Here is a 19448-nt window from a genome sequence, read left to right as displayed (position 1 = left end):
TTGTGATATGCATGGTGTACCCTCCAGTGATAATGACTGGGGGTCAGGGTGTGGGCCAGTGGTTTTATGCAGGAAGCGGGATCTAAAGGGAAGACCATTAGAGGCGCTAATTAGGATGGTTTGTGGCTCTACAGAAACCCTCATGTCTTAGTGTAGGAAAATAATTTTTGCATGATCATGTATTTTTTATTTTCCAACACTCAGGCAAACTCGTTATCCTATAGGTCCAGGTCAGCAGCAGCATTTTCCTATTAAAGTGTCCATTAATTCTCTAACACTGTGACAATGCTTTTCAGTAGAAAATAAGTGATGCCTTCTCTAAGTCCAGAGAGAAACAACACTTAAGGTATTTTGTAAGTAATATCTCGAAGAATCACATAAAAAAAAATAATGGATGTCTCTGGGGAAATGTTATTCCAGTTGTTTATTGAAGAAACCCAGATGTCCCAGAGATACTGTTTGCATTCAGGAAACATTTGAAAGCTAACATTTTCATTAATTTGTGATTATTAGAATTGAATAAGGATGAGCAATTGCCCCAAATCCTAAAATTACAGCTTTCCTGAAAATACTTAAACTTTGGGTCCATCTTTACCTGGAACAAATGCCAGCTCTGACACTTCTTAGAAGTGCAACATTGCCCCAATCGCTGGGAAGGTAAGTGAACAGGTAGGAGAGACAAGAAATGAAAAAATACTCAGTGGTTTCCTGGAAGGAGGTACCAATGGCTTCTTTGACATGATCCTCAAAAGAAGCCACACGGGAGGCAGTCCTATAGGGAAACTCACAGGGATTGACTGTGATTTTTCAGCTTTTAAGAATATCCACAACAAATAGCCCTTTTTATTTCTTCTACATTTCATATTTAATCCTTGTTAAGTATTAATCCCTGATAATAGTGTTCCTAAGGAAAATAAGCCCAGTCTGCTTCTGTCCTTGTTTCAAAGTGTTGAAAAGTCAAATGGTATCCTGGGAAGCAAAGACAGAGACAGCTAAGATTAGGGGCATTCCCAGGGGGAAACTGAGTCTTCAGAGACAGGAATCACGGCAAAGAAGTCAACACTTTCCACAAGCTCTATTCAGCTTCCTTGTCCATCTTGGAAGATACAGATTTTATGTTATGAATGGAGGTAGCAGGTAGCCTTAGAAGGCATTTGGTAGATGAAATATCTATGCATAAATTACAGAACCCAAACAGGTTCCAGGGAAGCCTAAGGACAAGATCTGGTTTTCTGAAGAAGACCATCAGAATATCCCATTTGTCAGGATCCTGGGAAGCCTTGAGCTGTAGGATGTTAGACAACAGAAGGGTGGTGAAAGAGGAATTCAGGAAAGGAAGTAAAAAAGATGCTGGTCAAACTATTACATGGGAGGGACACACACTTGACATTTCAGCATAATAACATAAAAGGGGACCTAATAAGAAGTTCTGGAGAATAAGAGAGCCAGGAAATTTCATAGTAACTCTGTGGTACTGCTACCAAGTGACCCACACAGTAAAGTCTTCTCTAGTGTATTGAGATTAAGGAGTTATTTAAAGACAAGTGTTGCAAAATACAGAATAATACAAGTAAGCCTTGTTGGAATTATAATGGTGCAGGGTGTGAGAATAATTTCTGACATACTCTTCTGAAAGTTGGGGAAATAAAATTTTCATACAGATATTTTCTTACTTATTAACATGTATGGATCTCCTACTCTACACTGAGGAGTGAGGATACCATGACAGCTGCCCTAATCTTAGGGGACTGGGACACCCTTGTGCAATTTTTAAATCTACTTTAAAATTGGCCCTGCACCTGCAGGTAAAATGAAACTCCAGAAAGATATTTTCTATAAAATCACATTCTGAAGATCAAGGTAAAGAAGCATACAGGAATATAGCAAGCAATAATCACTTCTACATCAGAGTTATGATGATATATTGAAAGTTTAAAAATGGGCTTCTCTTGATTGCTTGGCTATTTTCCTCTATGCAGTTTATTGAATCAGATGCAGAGTTTATTATTTTCTAACATATCTGAAGACAGTGATGAAAAATCATTCTGCAATAACATTCATCCTACTTGGATTAACAGATGACCCAGATCTACAGGCTTTTCTTTCAGTATTTCTGTTTCTCACCTACATTTTCACTATTGCTGGAAATCTCATCATTATTCTCCTCACTTTGGTTGACTCTACTCTTAAAACACCCATGTACTTTTTCCTTCAGAATTTCTCCTTCTTAGAAATAATATTTACAACTGTCTGTGTTCCTCGATTCCTGTATAGCCTGACAACTGGGGACAGAAGGGTTACCTATAATGCTTGTGCTGTCCAATTATTTTTTATCATCCTAGTTGGGGCAGCAGAATTTTTTCTCCTAACTGCCATGTCCTATGACCGCTACGTGGCCATCTGCAAGCCGCTGCACTACACCACCATCATGAGTGACAGGGTTTGCACCATTCTTGTCCTTTTGTGTTGGCTGATTGGGTTAATTGTCATACTCCCCCCACTTAGCCTAGGAATTCAGCTGGATTTCTGTAACACCTTTCTCGTTGACCATTTTGCCTGTGATGCATCTCCTCTTCTGATGATTGCATGCTCAGACACTCAATCTGTAGAGCAAATTGTTTTACTCATGGCTGTGCTGACCCTCATTTTTACATTAGTCTGTGTAGTTGTGTCCTACACATACATCATCAAAACTATTTTAAGACTCCCTTCAGTTCAGCAAAGAAAGAAGGCTTTCTCCACCTGTTCTTCCCACATGATTGTAGTTTCCATCACCTATGGAAGTTGCATCTTCATCTATATGAAACCAGCAAAGGAATGTGTGGCCATGAATAAGGTGGTGTCATTGCTCAACACGTCAGTCATCCCTCTGATGAACCCTTTCATTTATACTCTGCGGAACAAGCAAGTCAAGCAAGCCTTCACGGACTCAATAAAAAAGATGGCATTTCTTTCAAAGAATTAGGAAACCAAAAAGACTTCAAAAGTTAAAGATATGTACATATAAACATTTCATCTTTTAATACGTGTTCTTATTCAAGTCCGCAATACGGTGCTGAAATTACGGTGTGATTAACCACTGAAGTATCTTTTCTATTACTCTTAGACCCACAGACTTAAGGAAGCATTATGGTCTTAATTCAAAAAGATCTTATTTTATAATAGTTCACTTTCACTATTGAGCATGAATTCAGATTTTCAGAAATTCCAAAGAACATCTCATTCCTATGTCTGAAATACAGAAAGGAAATAACAATAATTTAAGGTATATTTTTGTTCATTCACTTCTTCAAATTAGTAGCTTGTTTAGTCCAAAAGTTATTTATCTCAATATTCCTTCCTAGAGTAGCATCAACTGTCTCAAGAAGAGTGGGTAGATGGAATTTGTTTCTCCTTTTTTGAAATGCAGACCAGTCTGTGGTAGACTAAGGTGGGACTATTGCATTACACTAAGTTGCAATTTGAGTGGAACTTGTTTTTTGGTGTTTTCATTTTTTATATTTGGCATTATATTCCTTTACTTTTTCCAGTTTCACTGAAATATAACTGACATATAACGTTGTATAATTTTAAGGTATACAACATAATTACTTGATATATGTGTATACTGAGAATACTGAACACAGTAAGTTTAGTTAATATCCCTCACTCACAGGGTCACTATTTTTATCTTGTAAAAAAAACTTTTTAAAGATTTGTTCTCACAGCAACTTTCAAATAAACAATAATGTGTTGGTAACTATAGTTAACATGCTGTACATTATATCCCTGAATCTTGTAAGTGGAAATTTATACCTTCACCATCTTTGCCCATTTCCCTCAATACACCAATCAAAAATCGGGTCTCTGTTCCTTTGCATTGATATTTTTAGATTCCACTTACAGTTAATATGACATGGTATTTGTCTTTTTATCTGACTTACGTCAATTAGTATAATACCCTCAAAGTCCATCCATGTTTTCAAAAATAGCAGAATTTCCTTCTTTTTAGGCTTAATCATACTTTTGTACATTAATAAGGTTAACCCAATGCAATGTTACTTCTCACCTCACCCTGATTCCAAAATTTTTATGACCCATTCCCATAAATATTGTTCAGGTTTCTGTTGATATAAATTAGCTGTCTTGAAATTCTTTTGGTGTATATATTACTTCCTTCCATGTCATACTCTGTATCAAATGCCTGGGAATCTACTTGAACCTGGTCTGGTTATTGCACTACAAGCAATGCTATATGGAGGGGGTGGTTCTTGAACAATTTCAGCATTTTTTTTTTCAAGAAAACTGCCTTAAAGTAGATCACTGTAGATTATTCAGGCAGGAACAGATTAACCTTTGAGACAAGATGTAAGCATGTGCTTCTCTGGGAATTCATTGGAATCTGTCCATTCATTGCTTCCTCTATGAAATCCTGGTGACTGTAAATTCAATTTGCATTGAAATTAATTCATCCTCAAAATTAGACATAGATTGTTTTCCAGAAATTCTGTAGCTACAGTAGATACTGGCTTCTTTTAGGGAAGTCATAGTTTTCTGATTTCTTTTTCATACCTTGATGTGGAAATTTTAAATACTGGTACCATCTCTTTTCTCTCTCTACATTCTCCAGATACTTAGAAATAAACAACCACAGTCACAGTTCTTATTTTCCTCATTTTCCACTAACACATTCCATGAAAGCAGCACCTTGGTAAAAGCAAACCACTACAGCTGCACACATTCAAGGGCCAATAAAACCATCTCCTCACAGGAGGGCTGCAAACCACGATGGATATTTCTGCAAATTAACCTTAACGTGTGCTTGATTCATGTCTAAGCTACACTGCAAGATCTTAGATGGCACCTCATCTCCTGAAGGTCTTTCCTGGTATTCCTGCCACCAACACCCACCCCAAAGATAATAAATTCTATTAGGAAATAGAAAGTGCTACTCGTTTTTTAAGGTGAGGCACCAAGCACACTATGCTGCCATACAAAAAGAGTTTTTAGAGATGACAAAATTTTATCATAACGAAATAAAGTTATAAAAATACTAAGAAAAATTTCAAAAAACCTAGAACTTTAGATAAATGTTTTAATATGAGGAAAAGAAAGAGCTTAAGAAGAAATAGAGTATCATAACATATGTGTTCTCCTAGCTTACACCTTAAATATTGAAGCAAAATATTAGAAACCATTATTTTCCAAATAATTGGCATCAGGAAGGAACGACAGTGATACCTGAGAGATGATTACGTCGGTTTATTTCCTGGAGACACTGCAGGCACGGCTCTCTGTGGAGCCCATCCGTCTGCTGGAGCGAAGGTGCAGGTGGTAGTCAGGAGGCTGAAGTTCACAAACAGTACCAAGAGGTGGGAGAGGCAGGGAGGGAGACCCCATGATCTATAGACAGCCCATCGGGAGCTTTCAGCTGAGCATGTGCGTGTAAGGAAATTACCTGGTTGAGGTAAGAATTACCCGGAAAGATTTCATGAATAATATTCTGAGCTCACAAAACAGTTGAAATGGCTCCTATTCACATCAAACAGAATTTAAAATCTCATCATTTACTGTGTATAATTCAGAAACATTTGCCTCAGTTTTGAGAAAAGAAATGTAGGCTAAACCCTACACTGGTCCAGGTTAACACAGACTAATGCAGACACTGAAAGGATAAAAGTACTTCCAAGTGATGTTAATGATACCAGACAAGCCTAAAGAACCTTTACAGGGATAGAAATATATCTGACCTTCAAGAAGGTAAATTCTTCATGTTTGACATAATGAAAATTCACCAGACATGCAAAGAAGCAGGAAAATACAAAATTTAATGAGAAGAATAATAAAAACAAACAGACCCCAAAATGACACAAATGACAAACTTCAAGTAAAATACAGCAAAGAGTAATCCTCAGGTTTAAAAAAAAAAGGTAATACTAATGTGGCATTTGAAGAAATAATAAAATACATTTAAAACATTAATTATAATTGTACTCTATATGTTGAAGGAGATTAAACATGTTAAGTAAAAACATGAAAATTTTAACAAAGATGCAAACTAAATGTATAGAGATGAAAATTCTATCTTATGAGAATATCCATCTTGAATACATTTAGTATCAGTTAGATACTGAAGAATAAACATTTAGGTAACTGGAAGAAATAGCAATAAAATTTTTCTTTTTGAAACATACAAAGAAAAAGAAAGTATTGATTAGAAAAGTACTGATTCTTTTCAATATTCTCTTCTAATTTGAGTAAGGTGTTTTGTTTGTTGTCTTTGTGTTTTATTTGGAGGAATGGTGTTCAATATTGTACTAATATTTTACAACAAAATTTCCAATGCTTTCAGCATTGGTAAGGAAACGTTAAGAGTGAAGTCATGCTTAGATTTCCTGGAACACCTATTCCCATTTTTCATCATTAAGATTATCATCTCAAAGACGTTTCTTACAAGGAGGGGTGACTTGATCAAGGTCAGTACTGAATGGAAGGCCATATCTAGACCAGGAAAAGCCAGAATTAAATAGAATCTGAACTAAATATGCTTAGGAATCCTGACATCATTGTCCCCCTAATACTTTGATAGCAAAATCTTTTGACTAAATCATCAAAGGTTCATTTCACTTGATTCTTCCTCTGAGTGTAAATAAATGGTTTTAACATGGGGGAAATGAAGTAGCAAGAATCGATGGGTGTTTCATCTTTGGCTGACGGTTTGATATAATCAAGGATGCAGCTACTATAGGTGATAGAAACTACGATTACATGGGATGAACAGGTGGAAAAGGCTTTTGTCCTCTTCTGGGCAGAGGGGAGTCTTAGAATGGTTCTGATGATGTACATGTAGGACAGAATCATCACACACACCAGAGTCCTGACAAAGGTCATCACAGCACCAACAATAACCATCTACTCTATATGTCATGTATCTGAGCATGAGATCTTCAGCAGAGGGTTAGCATCACAGAGAAAGTGGTCAATGGCATTAGAGGCACAGAATTCCAGGTCCAGTCCCAAGCTAAGTGGTAGCAATATGATCAACAATGTAGTCATTGTTGCAGAAGACAAACCTTTTGCAGACTCTATTGTTCATAATAGTCATGTAATGCAGGGTTTTGCAGATGGCTACATGTCATTCAAAGGACATGGTGATGAAAAACATCTGTTAAAACAGTTGGCATACACAAGCATTACAGGTAATAGTCTTGTCACCTGTTGATATACTTAATAAGAATCCAGGAAAGAAGGCAGAAGTGAATGAGATTTCTAAGAAGGAAAAATTTTGGAGATAAAAGCACATCACAGTTTTAAGGTTAAAATTCACTAATGTGAGGATGCCACTGCTCAGGTTTTCAGTTACTTTCAACGTGCAGGCGATCAGTGAAATACAAAAATCAGAATACAAATTTGGGTTCATCTGTAAGTCCCAGGAGGTGAAACCCGTTAGAGACATATGATTTCTCATTTCTGTGTCCTGAATTTTGTCCAATCTAAGAAGATGGGTATAAAAACGTGCTAAGATGGATTTTGTTCAGAAAAGCTGAGCAATGTATTTCCCATGTATTTTGTTTTACTTAGTAATGAATTTTAAAAGTAATTCATACTCATCTCTGTCGATAGCATATCATTAGATGAATTAAAAATCTGACTTTCAAACATTATTCTACAACGTATGGTAAGGTAGGCATTTCCTATTGGAGCTCTTTGTACATGTTTAAACACACACAAAAATACATACTTACACACATATATCAACAACAAAGATATCAATAAAATACTAACTCTCAGTTGCCATGCTCTCTGATGTTTATGTTCTAATGTATCTCATTAAAAATAATTACAAATATCATGAAATTGATTTTATAATCTACTAAATGTTCATAACCTTTGTTTGAAAAAAGTGGAAGTTTTTATGAATTCTTTAAAAATATATTCCAAGGAAAAGATAATCTTTCAATGATAGGTTTTAAAATGTGCACTATCCTTTTATTTTGCACTTTGGAATAAATCGGTTTAGCATACTTGTTTGCCTAAGAATATTTCCTTATTTTTTTGTCTCATTTTAACTACTTTATTATCCTCTTGAAGCCTTTTTGTTTTCTGAATAAGTTAAAAATACATGACATATGTTTATAACACAAAGTGTTTCTAGATCCATCTGCCAATGCAGTTGAGGACTCTGTTCCACTGAATGAGTCACCTTACATGGACTACCTGTCTGGAAAAAAAATTTCATCGAATCATTTATGTTTTTCCCTCCCCCTTATTCCATCCATTTACTGATTCTGACTATACCTGGCTCTTCATGAATCATTCCTCTGTTTTCTACTCTTCAGAAGATTCCTTCCAAATCTCCCAAGACACATTAAGAACTTTCTATGTGTTTTTGTCAGACTCTATGCTTAATAGAGGATGTAAAAAAATTGCTGAAAAGAGAATATTTATCTTGTTAAATGTAATAACCACAGAGCTGAAGGAGATATAGAGTTAATTTAAGGTAATATTTTCTCTCAGACCTAGATCAAGTTATACTTTTTATTATGGGGACTCAATTTTAAAACTACTGTGACAACTCTTGCTTTTGCCCAATCCCTGACTCTAATTTAAGTGATTCTTTTACGTTTGGTGGAGGAAATGTTCTGAATGGCTCCTAAGTCACACAACCTGACTATACACTCAGCATATACATAAATATCTGTATTAAGGCAAAAAAGTGTTACCTGACTTATCACTGTGTTGGGCAGTGAAATAGCTTTCCTTTTATGGATTCCATTCATGCTTCCTCAATACACCTGCCAGAAACATTAACACAAGTGATAAAAGCTCTTAAAATCTGGTTTTGGATCGACAGTCTCACTGTCATTGGTCTTAAGGTGAAACCAACTAACTGCACTAACATCTACTAAAAGGATTTCAATCTTCAATGCTTATGGCCATAAATAAATTGGAAAAAAACTACATCATTTGTTATATAAATTTTAAGTAATTGGCTATTTGAAGGTTTAAATTGTCTTTTCTTACTTGCTTATTTGCTTTAAATTGTTCTTTCCTTTATAAGTGGGAGAAACTCTGTATGCACCAACTGTCCACTTCCTATGTTAAATCTCCAGAGTTTATGAGTTTTGGTAAAGGATGGAGGGCTCACCATGGTCTGGTATTTTAGGATGAGCTGGGCACTCCCAAGAATGTGAACCTCACACAACTAACAGGAAATTAAGTGAATAGTAACAATAGATTAAGTAATTAAAATAATAAATAGACTAAGAGTCTTAAAATATAGAAAAGGCCACCTACCTCTCTTCTATTAAGTCTTAGCACAACTATGCCTTACACAAGTCTGGAAACTTTAAGCCATTTGCTCCTAAATAGCTTGAAAATAAATTAGCACTCTTGTTTAACTAATGTATGGTTACTTCTTTTCTCTTTTAGAAAACAATATTTTTGAGAGTACAAGGATCTATATTTTGTCAGCAGATGATTTCTGATTCAAGGTTGCTTCCTAAAGTCCTTCATTTCACCCAGTTTAGATGACCTACTATTTATTGATATACAAATCCAGCCCTATCAAAGACTTCAATCAATTCAAAATTATAAACTCTAGTTTCTTTTTACTACAACTCAATTAACTATTCTTATGTCCCTAATTTTGGTCAAATGTATCAAACTGTTTCTAAGAAAAAATAATTTTCTAAGTCTCTCAAAGAGCACAGACATAGTGGTCTCGGTTGGTTGTGTATCGCTGAGCATCCTGAGGGTCGGAAGCATGAAGAAATGCTTACATAGACTTCATAGCGAGCTTGTGGTCTCTGTAACTCAGGGACACCTGCTCACTGCACAGACAGCTCAGGGATGGTATTGATTCATTTGGCCATTTCATTCCCAATAGGGGGTCAAGACTTTCCTACTAAGGTATTTGTGTTATTTTGAAAGGGAATCCAAGGCAGAATATCAGGAAATCCCTGGTTAGATAGATGTGATAAATGGATGTTCCTAGACACAATGAGAATTTTTTACAAGAACCAGATTGATGTTTTTTTATGTGCCAAACATGAAACCAAGTGAATAAACACAAGTCCCAGGTGAATTAGGCTCCAAAGTTATTTGTGAATTTTGTGTAATCTTTTGACAAAGATCTTAAATAGGCAGCTGTGGGGACAGTGCCTTCAGAAAACTCAAGATTCCACAGTGATACTTAACACAGGACTTTACACAAAATAAAAGCCAAATTAAAAAGTGCAAGCCTACGTTTTCCTCCTCATACTCAATAATATCTGTAGCAGCTAATCACTGTAACAGAATACAGTTATCACTTTTCTCCTTTGTAATGTAATTTTACCTTAAGAAATTGCTATTTATTATTTAAAACTTAAGAGTAAAAAGAATAGAATTAAAATTTAAAGTAGTAATTACTTTTAAGGTCTCCAGTTATACCCACTCATCAAATTCCTATGTAAATAGATTTATTGTAATTTGTGTATTCACAAATATAAAACATCATTTCTGTGTTGTTTTTCAAACTGCTAAGATAATTAAAAACAAACTTTTATCTCTGTAGTTAAAATTTGCGTCATTTGGGGAATATTTCTTATTTCTTTTTGGTGAATTCCACCAGAACTTGAAAATAATCTTAACAATAGACACTTTCTGATTCCTTAAAAAATATTTTGCTAGTATAAAAAAAAGACTACCTCAAGCTTCTTATATGATTCTAATTAAAAATTGTATTTATATACATGTAAAAGAAGAGAGAGATGGAGAGAGAATGATAAAGTAAATCATGTAAAACAAACAAATGTGGGTCTAGATGAAGGGCATATCAAGTACTTTTACTACTTTTGAAATATTTTCTAAAGTTTAAAATTATAAAAATATTATAACAAAGCAAGTTCGGACCTAGGTAACCATCCTCACAATATAAATCGACCCACTCTTGGGGACTTGCCTTGTGTGGGTGTTTGTGATGGACTATGGACTGTACGGAAATTCCCAGGTCACTCCTTCATTTGTGAGTAGCTGACCGAACGGTGACTGAAAGCTATTCAATACCATAGTCATTGACTCATTAGGAGGATCAGAATTTCACAGTCATACACTTAAGTTAGGATATTAGAATTTTTTGTGCCCCAGAAGTTGGATTTTATTGAGAAGCTTGGCTGTTGTATACCACGTGGGAAGGTTTTCCCTGTGCTCAGACATTCTCACAACCACGAAGTGATGCCTTGATTTCCAGTCACCAACCGTATGATCTTACACTGATAGAAGTTTTCACTTTTTATTATTTTCTTTTTAATGTGAAACTATTGTTAGATTAAATTCACTCATTAATTAATTCTCTCAGTTTTTGGGTAAAGAGTACATACTGAGAATAGCATGTAGTAACACTACATTAATTATAATATTCTTTACTAAGATTTCCAGGTACAAGGCATATGAATGCATTTTAAATCAAATATGATTCATTTATATTTCCATTGGCAAAGTAACATTGCTAACTCAGAAAACAATGGAATGTATATGATCAATGAGGCAGTTTTTTAATGCCTCTCTAATATCATCATCATGTTTTCAAGTATTAGGAAAACCTATAAATGTGCTGTGATTCAAAGTAAATGTGGTCCACAAATGTTCATAGCAGCATTGTTCATACTAGCCAAAAGGTGGAAAAAAACTAAATGTTCATCATATGATGAATGGATAAACATAATGCAGTACCCATACAATGGAATATTTTTCATCCATGCAGATGACGTACCCATAGATTCTACAACACACATGAAAATTAAACAGGTTATAATGAGTGAGAGAAGCCAGACACAAAAGGCCACACATATCATATGATTCAATTTATATGAAATGTCTAGAATAGGCAAACCCAAGGGACAGAAAGCACATTAATGGTTACTAGGAGCTGAAGGTCGGGTGCACCAGGGAGTCACTGCATAATTGCCATGGAGCATTTTTCTGTGGTGATGATGAGAATGTTGTGACATGTGATAATGGTGATAATTGTACACTTTGTGAAGGTACTAGTAGGCACTGCATTGAATGCTGGAAAATGGTTGAATGGTGAGTTTTATGTTATGTGCATTTTATCTCAATAAAAACATAGCTATGGTAGGGGATATAGAATAATCACAGGTTGGATTGGAAGATTCAACGCCCTTCGGAATCTGAGTCCCCGCTTCCTGACTGCCCACCCACTTAGTGGAAATCCTTGTCTTGCTAAAGGGGTGACTGAATGATGAGAGGAGACAACAAAATGTGTGTTAACTAACAACAGTAATGCTGTTTGCATAGTGATGTACTTGGTAATAGTGTTTTATAATTTAGGAGAATCACAGAGAATCAAAGACAAAGAGGACTTATGTACCAGTCACTCTGCCACCTCTTATTCCAGGAACACAGAGGGACAGGCTGCTAGGCATTGTGATGAGACAAATCAACTGTTAGCATTTAGGTGACTGATTGCCAACTCATCTCTGACAAGCAAGCTACAGAGCAGCCAGCATTGAGGCTAGCAGAGGAAAGGGATGGATTAACTAGATGGTAGAAGCCACAGTAGAATTAAATACAATCCTTGTAGGTGCAACAAAAAGATACAACAGTTCTAGAAAAGTTCTAGCCACAGCCCAGGCTCCAGGCTCACCAGCACCCAGCCAGCCCCGTGGCCCTAAGCTCCAGCCCCGCACTGTGTCCTCAGGCCCAGGAAGGCCCCTGCAGACTCAGCTTCCAGGCCCACCCAAGCAGCAGGACAAACCTGTGACCAGGATCCAGGACTAACACCACCGTCCCAGATGAGCCCTGTCCCCATGGACACAGGTGCCACGCCAATCCAGGGGACCCCAGCAGCAGGCTGTTCCCCACAGATTCATGAACAGGCCCGTTCCCATGCCTCAGGTTCATGCCCCACCCCAGCGCCAGGTCAGCCCCCATGAAGCAGACTCGCCCACTGCCCTCCTGCAGACTCCAGCACAAGCCCGCCCGTGGACCCAGATGGGTGCCCAGAACCTCTGGGTGGGCTGACTGGTGAAGGGCTTTCCCAGTCCACGTCTGCAAAGACTGGAAGCGGCACCTGCTTCTTCAACCATACAGACTCCAATGCAGAACACAAGGATCATAAGTAATAAGGTAAACACTATGGAAGAAAAAATAAATGAGGCACTAGTAAATCACCCCAAATAATGGAGCTGCTTGGTATTCATGGCTTGCTTTCTTTTATTTCAAACTTTAATACTTCTACCACTGCACATCTGTTACCTCCAGTTTAAGATAATGCTACTTTACACCCCTGAGTGAAATTGCAGTGGTTCAATATAATGACTAATTATAATTGCTTTGCATTTATTTGTGGATATAATATTTTTAACTCCACAGTAAAGAAGGTTGGAATCACACGATCTGGCTTAGTTTCTTGGCTTCTAGTTTTCTATCTTCTTCAATTTTACATACTGATGTCCTGAGGTTTTTCTTATTTTAACTGACAGGTTTTACAGTTCATTATCTCAATTAAGTAAATAAAAATTAATTCTGCTTTACAAATATATCAAAAACAATAGTTGCACTGACTAATTATAAATGTCATCAAATGAAGCACATTATGAAATGTCACATAATTGCTTTGGTCTTGATAATTAATATTTTAGAGTCTCTTGTGCCAATTTCTTTATTCAAATATTTCTTCTTACAGTGATTTCAGTATATAAGAGCTCTTTGGTGAATGTTCCAGGAAGGTCATGCTGATAATAAATATGCCTCAAAGAAGCTGTGGTACATATACACAATGGAATATTATTCAGCCATAAGAAGAAAACAAATCCTACCATTTGCAACAATATGGATGGAGCTAAAGTGTATTATACTCAGTGAAATAAGCCACATAGAGAAAGACAAGTGTCAAATGATTTCACTCATTGGTGGAGTATAAGAACAAAGAAAAAAAACAGCAGCAGACTCAAAGAACCCAAGAATGGACCAACAGTTACCAAAGAGAAATGGACTGGGGAGAGTTGAGGAGAAGGGGGAGAAGGGGAATAAAGGGCATTACCATTACCACACATAATGTGTGTGTGGGAGCACAGGGAAGGCAGTATAGCACAGAGAAGACAAGTAGTGACTCTATAGCATCTTACTACGCTGATGGACAGTGACTGTAATGGGGTATGTGGTGGGGACTTGATAATGGGGGAGTCTAGAACCCGCAGTGTGGCTCATGTAGTTGTATATTAATGATACCAAAATATTTTTAAAAGTTAAAATAAATAAATAAATAAATAAATAAATAAATAAATAAATAAATATGCTTCCAACTTGGCAGGGAGATGATAACTGCAATATCTCACCTTTCCCCATATCAAAATATAAAATCTTGAATATGCTACCACAGGACAGATTATGGTACATAAAATCTATTAAATAAATTTCAAAATGTTGTGTCAATTTAATTTTCTTCTTTGATATCAATAAAATAATTTTTATACAAAGATGAGAAGACATATTGGTAAACTAGCTGTGTATTATTGCCGAGAGACATCCCTGCTAGTAGGTCAGCTGGTATGCTCCCAATCCCAGTGTCCTTTTCCCATCCTGCCCTCTCCAAACCACACTGCTGCTTGAAAGGCAGCGGACTGGAGTGGGCTGAACATGCCTTGAAATCAGAACTCAGGCTTCATAACTTGCTCTCTGTGATGTGTTCATCAATTTACTCAATCTTCTTCTGCATATATTTTGATACAACTAAAACATGATTTATAGCATTGGCAAGGGCATTAATAGTAATAATTAGAGACTCTGGCATATCATTAGGAGTTCCAAAAAAGTAATTGTTTTCAAAATTATGCCATAGAAGTAATTTTAAATAGTGTTAAATGGCAATTTCAAAGCCTACTTTTAAATTTTGAGACAATCTCTGAGTTTTAAATTTAATGTCAGAAATAACCTTTTCAATTCTCTTTAATTAATATTTTGCCCTTTTTGCCTGTTAGCCAGCAGAAGTAACGATTTACTTTTAAAGGTAATTTAAAAGGTGGGAGTACAATAGTAGAGGCCTCTTTCTCCTTTTCTTGCTTTCTTGCTTTTTTGCCTGTTTCCTTTCTCTCTCTTATTACTTCCTTCTTTCCTTCCTTTTCTCTCTCTCCTATTTTTCCTTCCCTCTGTCCTTCCATTTCTTTTATCTTTCTTTCTTTCTTCATTCCTTTCTTCATTGACAATCACTCTGTTACTATTTAGGATAATTCTGACAACTTTGCTTTTGAGAAGAAACTAGTACAATTACCACATAATGTATCTTCTAGATAATTTGTATACTTTTAAATATTATTACATTCCTTAATTCAACAGAGCACTGAAAAAACATTTGGGTAAGAAATGAACAAGTTTGATTACTTGGAAATACGTTTTAGAGATTCACAATGAGGGAAAACAACACATATCAGTTGGGTTTGAAAGAAGAAGAAAGAGTTGACTTAAAGTGAGAAGATGCAGCATTAAATGTCTGAGAAGGTTAATATTACTGAATTATAGGCACAAAGAATTGAATTAAGTTAGAAGAAGCAGTTATTTAGAGGACTTTCTTCTACATTTTATATGATTCATCAAAGCTTTGATTTCTCTGAGAGAAATGCAATCCTCTTCACGGAGTCATTAAAAGCTTGTTTCACTTGCTTATTCCTCAGGGTGTAAATGAAGGGGTTCAACAAGGGGGCAACAGATGCAGTGAGCACTGAGACGCCTTTGTTTACCGCCACCTCCTCCTTTGCCGAGGGCTTGATGTAGATGAAGATGCAGCTGCCGTAGGCGATGGAAACCACAACCATGTGGGAAGAGCAGGTGGAAAAAGCCTTTTTTGTCTGTTGGACAGAGAGGAACCCGAGCATTGTCCTGATGATGTGCGTGTAGGACAGAATCACACACACTAGGGTGATGATGAGTCCAAATACAGACACAATGATAACCACTTGTTCTATTACCCGTGTATCTGAGCATGAGATCTTTAGGAGGGGACCTGCATCACAACTAAAATGATCAACTGTATTGGAGTCACAGAATTCAAGCTGGAGGTCCAAGCTAAGGGGTGGGAGAATGATCACCAAGCCAGACCCCCAACAGCAGAGGACTAATAAGGTACAAACCTTCTGTTCATGATGGACATGTAATGAGGGGTTTACAGATAGCAATGTAGCGGTCATAGGACATGGCTGCCAGGAGAAAAAATTCTGTTGTTCCAAAGAGAACGCCTAAAAATACTTGACTGGCACAGGCATTGTAGGTAATGGCATTGTCCCCAGTTAACATGCTGTACAGGAAACTGTTAATATGCAGAAGTAAACAACATTTCTAAGAAAGAAAAATTTCTGAGGAAAAAGTACATAGGGGTCTTAAGATGGGAGTCCGCCAATGTGAGGGTGATAGTAGTCAGATTCCCTGTTACACTCAACATGTAGGTGAGAAATACAAAGACAAAAAGCAGGATTTGCAGTTGAGGATCATCTGTGAGTCCCAACATGATAAAACTTGTTGTTTGTGTGTGGCTTATCATCACTGACTTTGGAACTCTACTCAGTAAGCATGTATAAATCAAAGAGAGTTTAGGAGGAGGTAGATACTCAAATTCAGCCAAAAGCTTTATCATCTGGTTGAAAAACGGAGAGAGGACATGAAGAGATATTTTTCCAGAGAACACCAATGGATAGCCAACAGGCATATGCAAAGGCGCTCAACATAAGTACTCATCAGGGAAATGCAAATCAAACCACAATGAGATATCCCCTCACATTTATTAGAATGGCTATTATCAAAAAGACAAGCAATAACCAATGTTGGTGAAGATGTAGAAGAAAGGGAACCCCTGATCGCTGTGGTGGGAATGTAAATTTGTGCAGCCATTATGGAAAATGGTATGGCAGTTCCTAAAAATAACAGCAGAAATACGATATGATCCAGCATGTCCATTTCCAGGTATTTATCTGAAGAAAACAAAATCACCACTTTGAAAAGAAATATGTCTTATGTGTTTATCAAAGCATTATTCATTAATAGCCAAGATATGGAGGCAACCTAAGAGTTCATTAATAGATGAATAGATAGATAGATAGAAATGTGGTTCATATATTCAATGAAATATAATTCAGCCATACAAAAACAAAAATATTATTTGAAACAATACAGATGGATCTATAGGCTAATATACTAAATGAAATGAGTAAAACCCAGGAAGATAAATATCATAGGATTTCACTTACATGAAAAATCTTTAAAAATAAACAAATGAATGTAGAAATAGACTCATAAATACAGAGAACACACTGTTGCTTCTCATAGGGGAAGAAATGTACATAAGGATTAAATAAGCAAAGGGGATAAAGAGATACAAACTTCCAATTATAAAATTAAAAGTCATGGTGATGAAAAGTACACCACAGAAAATATACTGAGTAATATTTGTATGTTGACGGTTGGTAAATACATTGACCATGATAAGCATTTCAAAATGAATAAAATTGTTGAATTATTATGTTGTATATCTGATGCAAATATAACTGTGTATCAACTATGCTACCATTTAAAAAAAGGAAGGTTTTGTTGCAAAGAGTAGAGTGACATGGATACATGGAACTAATGACTAATGTATATGAGACAAGACTAAAAAGAGTTGATTGAAACGAGCAGTTGAGTTACACACACAGAAGTTTCAGAAAAGTAGAGAAATATCCATCTGCAAAAGGCTGGTCCCTCACACTTCTTATTAGACTTTCTGCCTAACTCTCTTCATTGTCCTCAACAGCGTAAGACTGGACAACATCCATGGCTTAATTTCCATCCACATACTGATAACTTTGTTTTTATTTTCAGTTTCTAGTAAGAGAATCTAAAATTTCTTTGGAAGAAGCACAAGTCTTTTGAGGGTGTCGTGGAATGACTGCTTCACTTGTTCATTTCTCAGGGTATAAATGAAGGGGTTCAACAAAGGGACAATAGACACAATGAGCACAGAAACCTGCTTATTATTAATGGCCAGCTCATCTTTAGCTGAAGGTTTGATATATACAAAAATGCAGCTGCCATATGCGATGGAAGCTACAATCATATGAGAAGAACAAGTGGAAAAGGCTTTTTTCATTTGCTGGGCTGAGGGTAATCTTAGAACCATCCTAACGATGTAAATATAGGACAGAACTACACACACTAGGGTCATTAGGAAGGTTAAAACACCACCAAATATAACCAGCTGCTCTATGAACCATGTATCTGAGCATGAATTCTTCAGTATTGGAAAAGCGTCACAGAAAAAATGGTCAATAACAGAGTCACAGAATTCCAGATTAAGGCTCAAACCAAGGGGTGGAAGGATGATCAATAAGCCAGATACCCAACAACTGAGGATGAGGTTCCTGCAGACTCTGCTGTTCATGATGGTCACATAATGCAGGGGTTTGCAGATGGCCACATAGCGGTCATAGGACATCACAGCCAAGAGAAAATATTCTGCAGCTCCAAAGAGGACAATAAAAAATATTTGGCTGAAGCAGGCTTTGATGCTGATGGCTTTGTTCCCACTTGATATGATGTACAGGTATGTGGGGACACAGGCCGTTGTGAGTGCAATTTCTAAGAAAGAGAAATTTTGAAGAAAAAAATACATAGCTGTTTTTAAATGAGAATCCCCCAAGATAAGCAAAATTATGGTAAGATTCTCAATTAAACTTAATGTGTATGATATAAACAGAAATAGAAAAACCAAAATCTCTAGCTGTGGGTCACTTGTCAGTCCCAGTAGGTTGAACATTGTTATTGCTGAATGGTTTCTCATCACTGACTTCGTCTATTACCAATCTTCACATAAAAGTCACAGAAATGGGATCTGAAGAACAACATCAAATAGGATTGCATGAGACAGTGTCTATCAACACCAAGCAAACCCAGTCACATGCATTTCCTTTTGTAAGATGGGTTTTGATGTGCTAATTCCCTCAGCTGCACTGAAATCTGCCCCATGGAATCTAAGCTTCTTAAAAGTTTTCTCTTGAAAATTACTGCTACTGAGATTGTTTTAAACATTCCAGGTTCTCCCAATTCACAACATTATTCCCAATTAGTTTTTTAAGTCCATACTTTGGTTGAGATTTCCCCTGTAGGATCAGGAATTGTTGGCTTTTGAGGCATGGGGCATAGTCTTCTTATTCCAAAAACTCTTACACACAAAAGTTAAATCCTAAAATTCCTTTACCTCAACTTGTAGTACCTGATAAAATGGAAATGGATGGGAGATGGTGATTACATCCTACCTAGACTCTCCAGATCCCTCCTCTAGTTTGCTATGTATTATTTAAAGGTCAAGTCATATTTCTTCCAGAAATTAGTCCTTCAACAGCTTTTCTTCTGATTTTCTCTAACTTCCTCTATTATTCCTTATTTTCTTTCTCTACTTCAGCAGAGAGGGCCTTAATGCCTGATTATTTTAATATAACATG

The 19448-nt window shown here is 36.4% G+C and overlaps 2 protein-coding genes and 1 pseudogene across 2 annotated transcripts; 1 reads left to right on the top strand and 2 right to left on the bottom strand.

The window, feature by feature from the left end:
• Positions 1-2023: 2023 nt before the first annotated feature.
• On the top strand, positions 2024-2965 carry LOC140843755 (olfactory receptor 6C2-like). The gene has a single exon (XM_073214179.1). The coding sequence runs from the start codon at positions 2033-2035 to the stop codon at positions 2963-2965; it is 933 nt and encodes a 310-aa protein (XP_073070280.1). The 5' UTR covers positions 2024-2032.
• Positions 2966-15572: 12607 nt separating this feature from the next.
• LOC108395015 (olfactory receptor 6C2-like) lies at positions 15573-16516 on the bottom strand (annotated as a pseudogene).
• A 1329-nt stretch (positions 16517-17845) lies between these two features.
• Positions 17846-18787, bottom strand: LOC118972212 (olfactory receptor 6C2-like). Its single transcript, XM_037017131.2, has one exon. The coding sequence runs from the start codon at positions 18785-18787 to the stop codon at positions 17846-17848; it is 942 nt and encodes a 313-aa protein (XP_036873026.2).
• Positions 18788-19448: the final 661 nt, after the last annotated feature.

The sequence above is a fragment of the Manis javanica genome, chromosome 10 (genome assembly GCF_040802235.1).
Source record: "Manis javanica isolate MJ-LG chromosome 10, MJ_LKY, whole genome shotgun sequence".
NCBI classification, from domain to species: Eukaryota; Metazoa; Chordata; class Mammalia; order Pholidota; family Manidae; genus Manis; species Manis javanica.
This window is presented reverse-complemented; position numbering and strand designations above follow the sequence as displayed.

Excerpts from the sequence above, each read along its gene's own strand:
- LOC140843755 (XM_073214179.1), top strand. The coding sequence starts at position 2,033 with ATGAAAAATCATTCTGCAATAACATTCATCCTACTTGGATTAACAGAT.
- LOC118972212 (XM_037017131.2), bottom strand. The coding sequence starts at position 18,787 with ATGAGAAACCATTCAGCAATAACAATGTTCAACCTACTGGGACTGACA.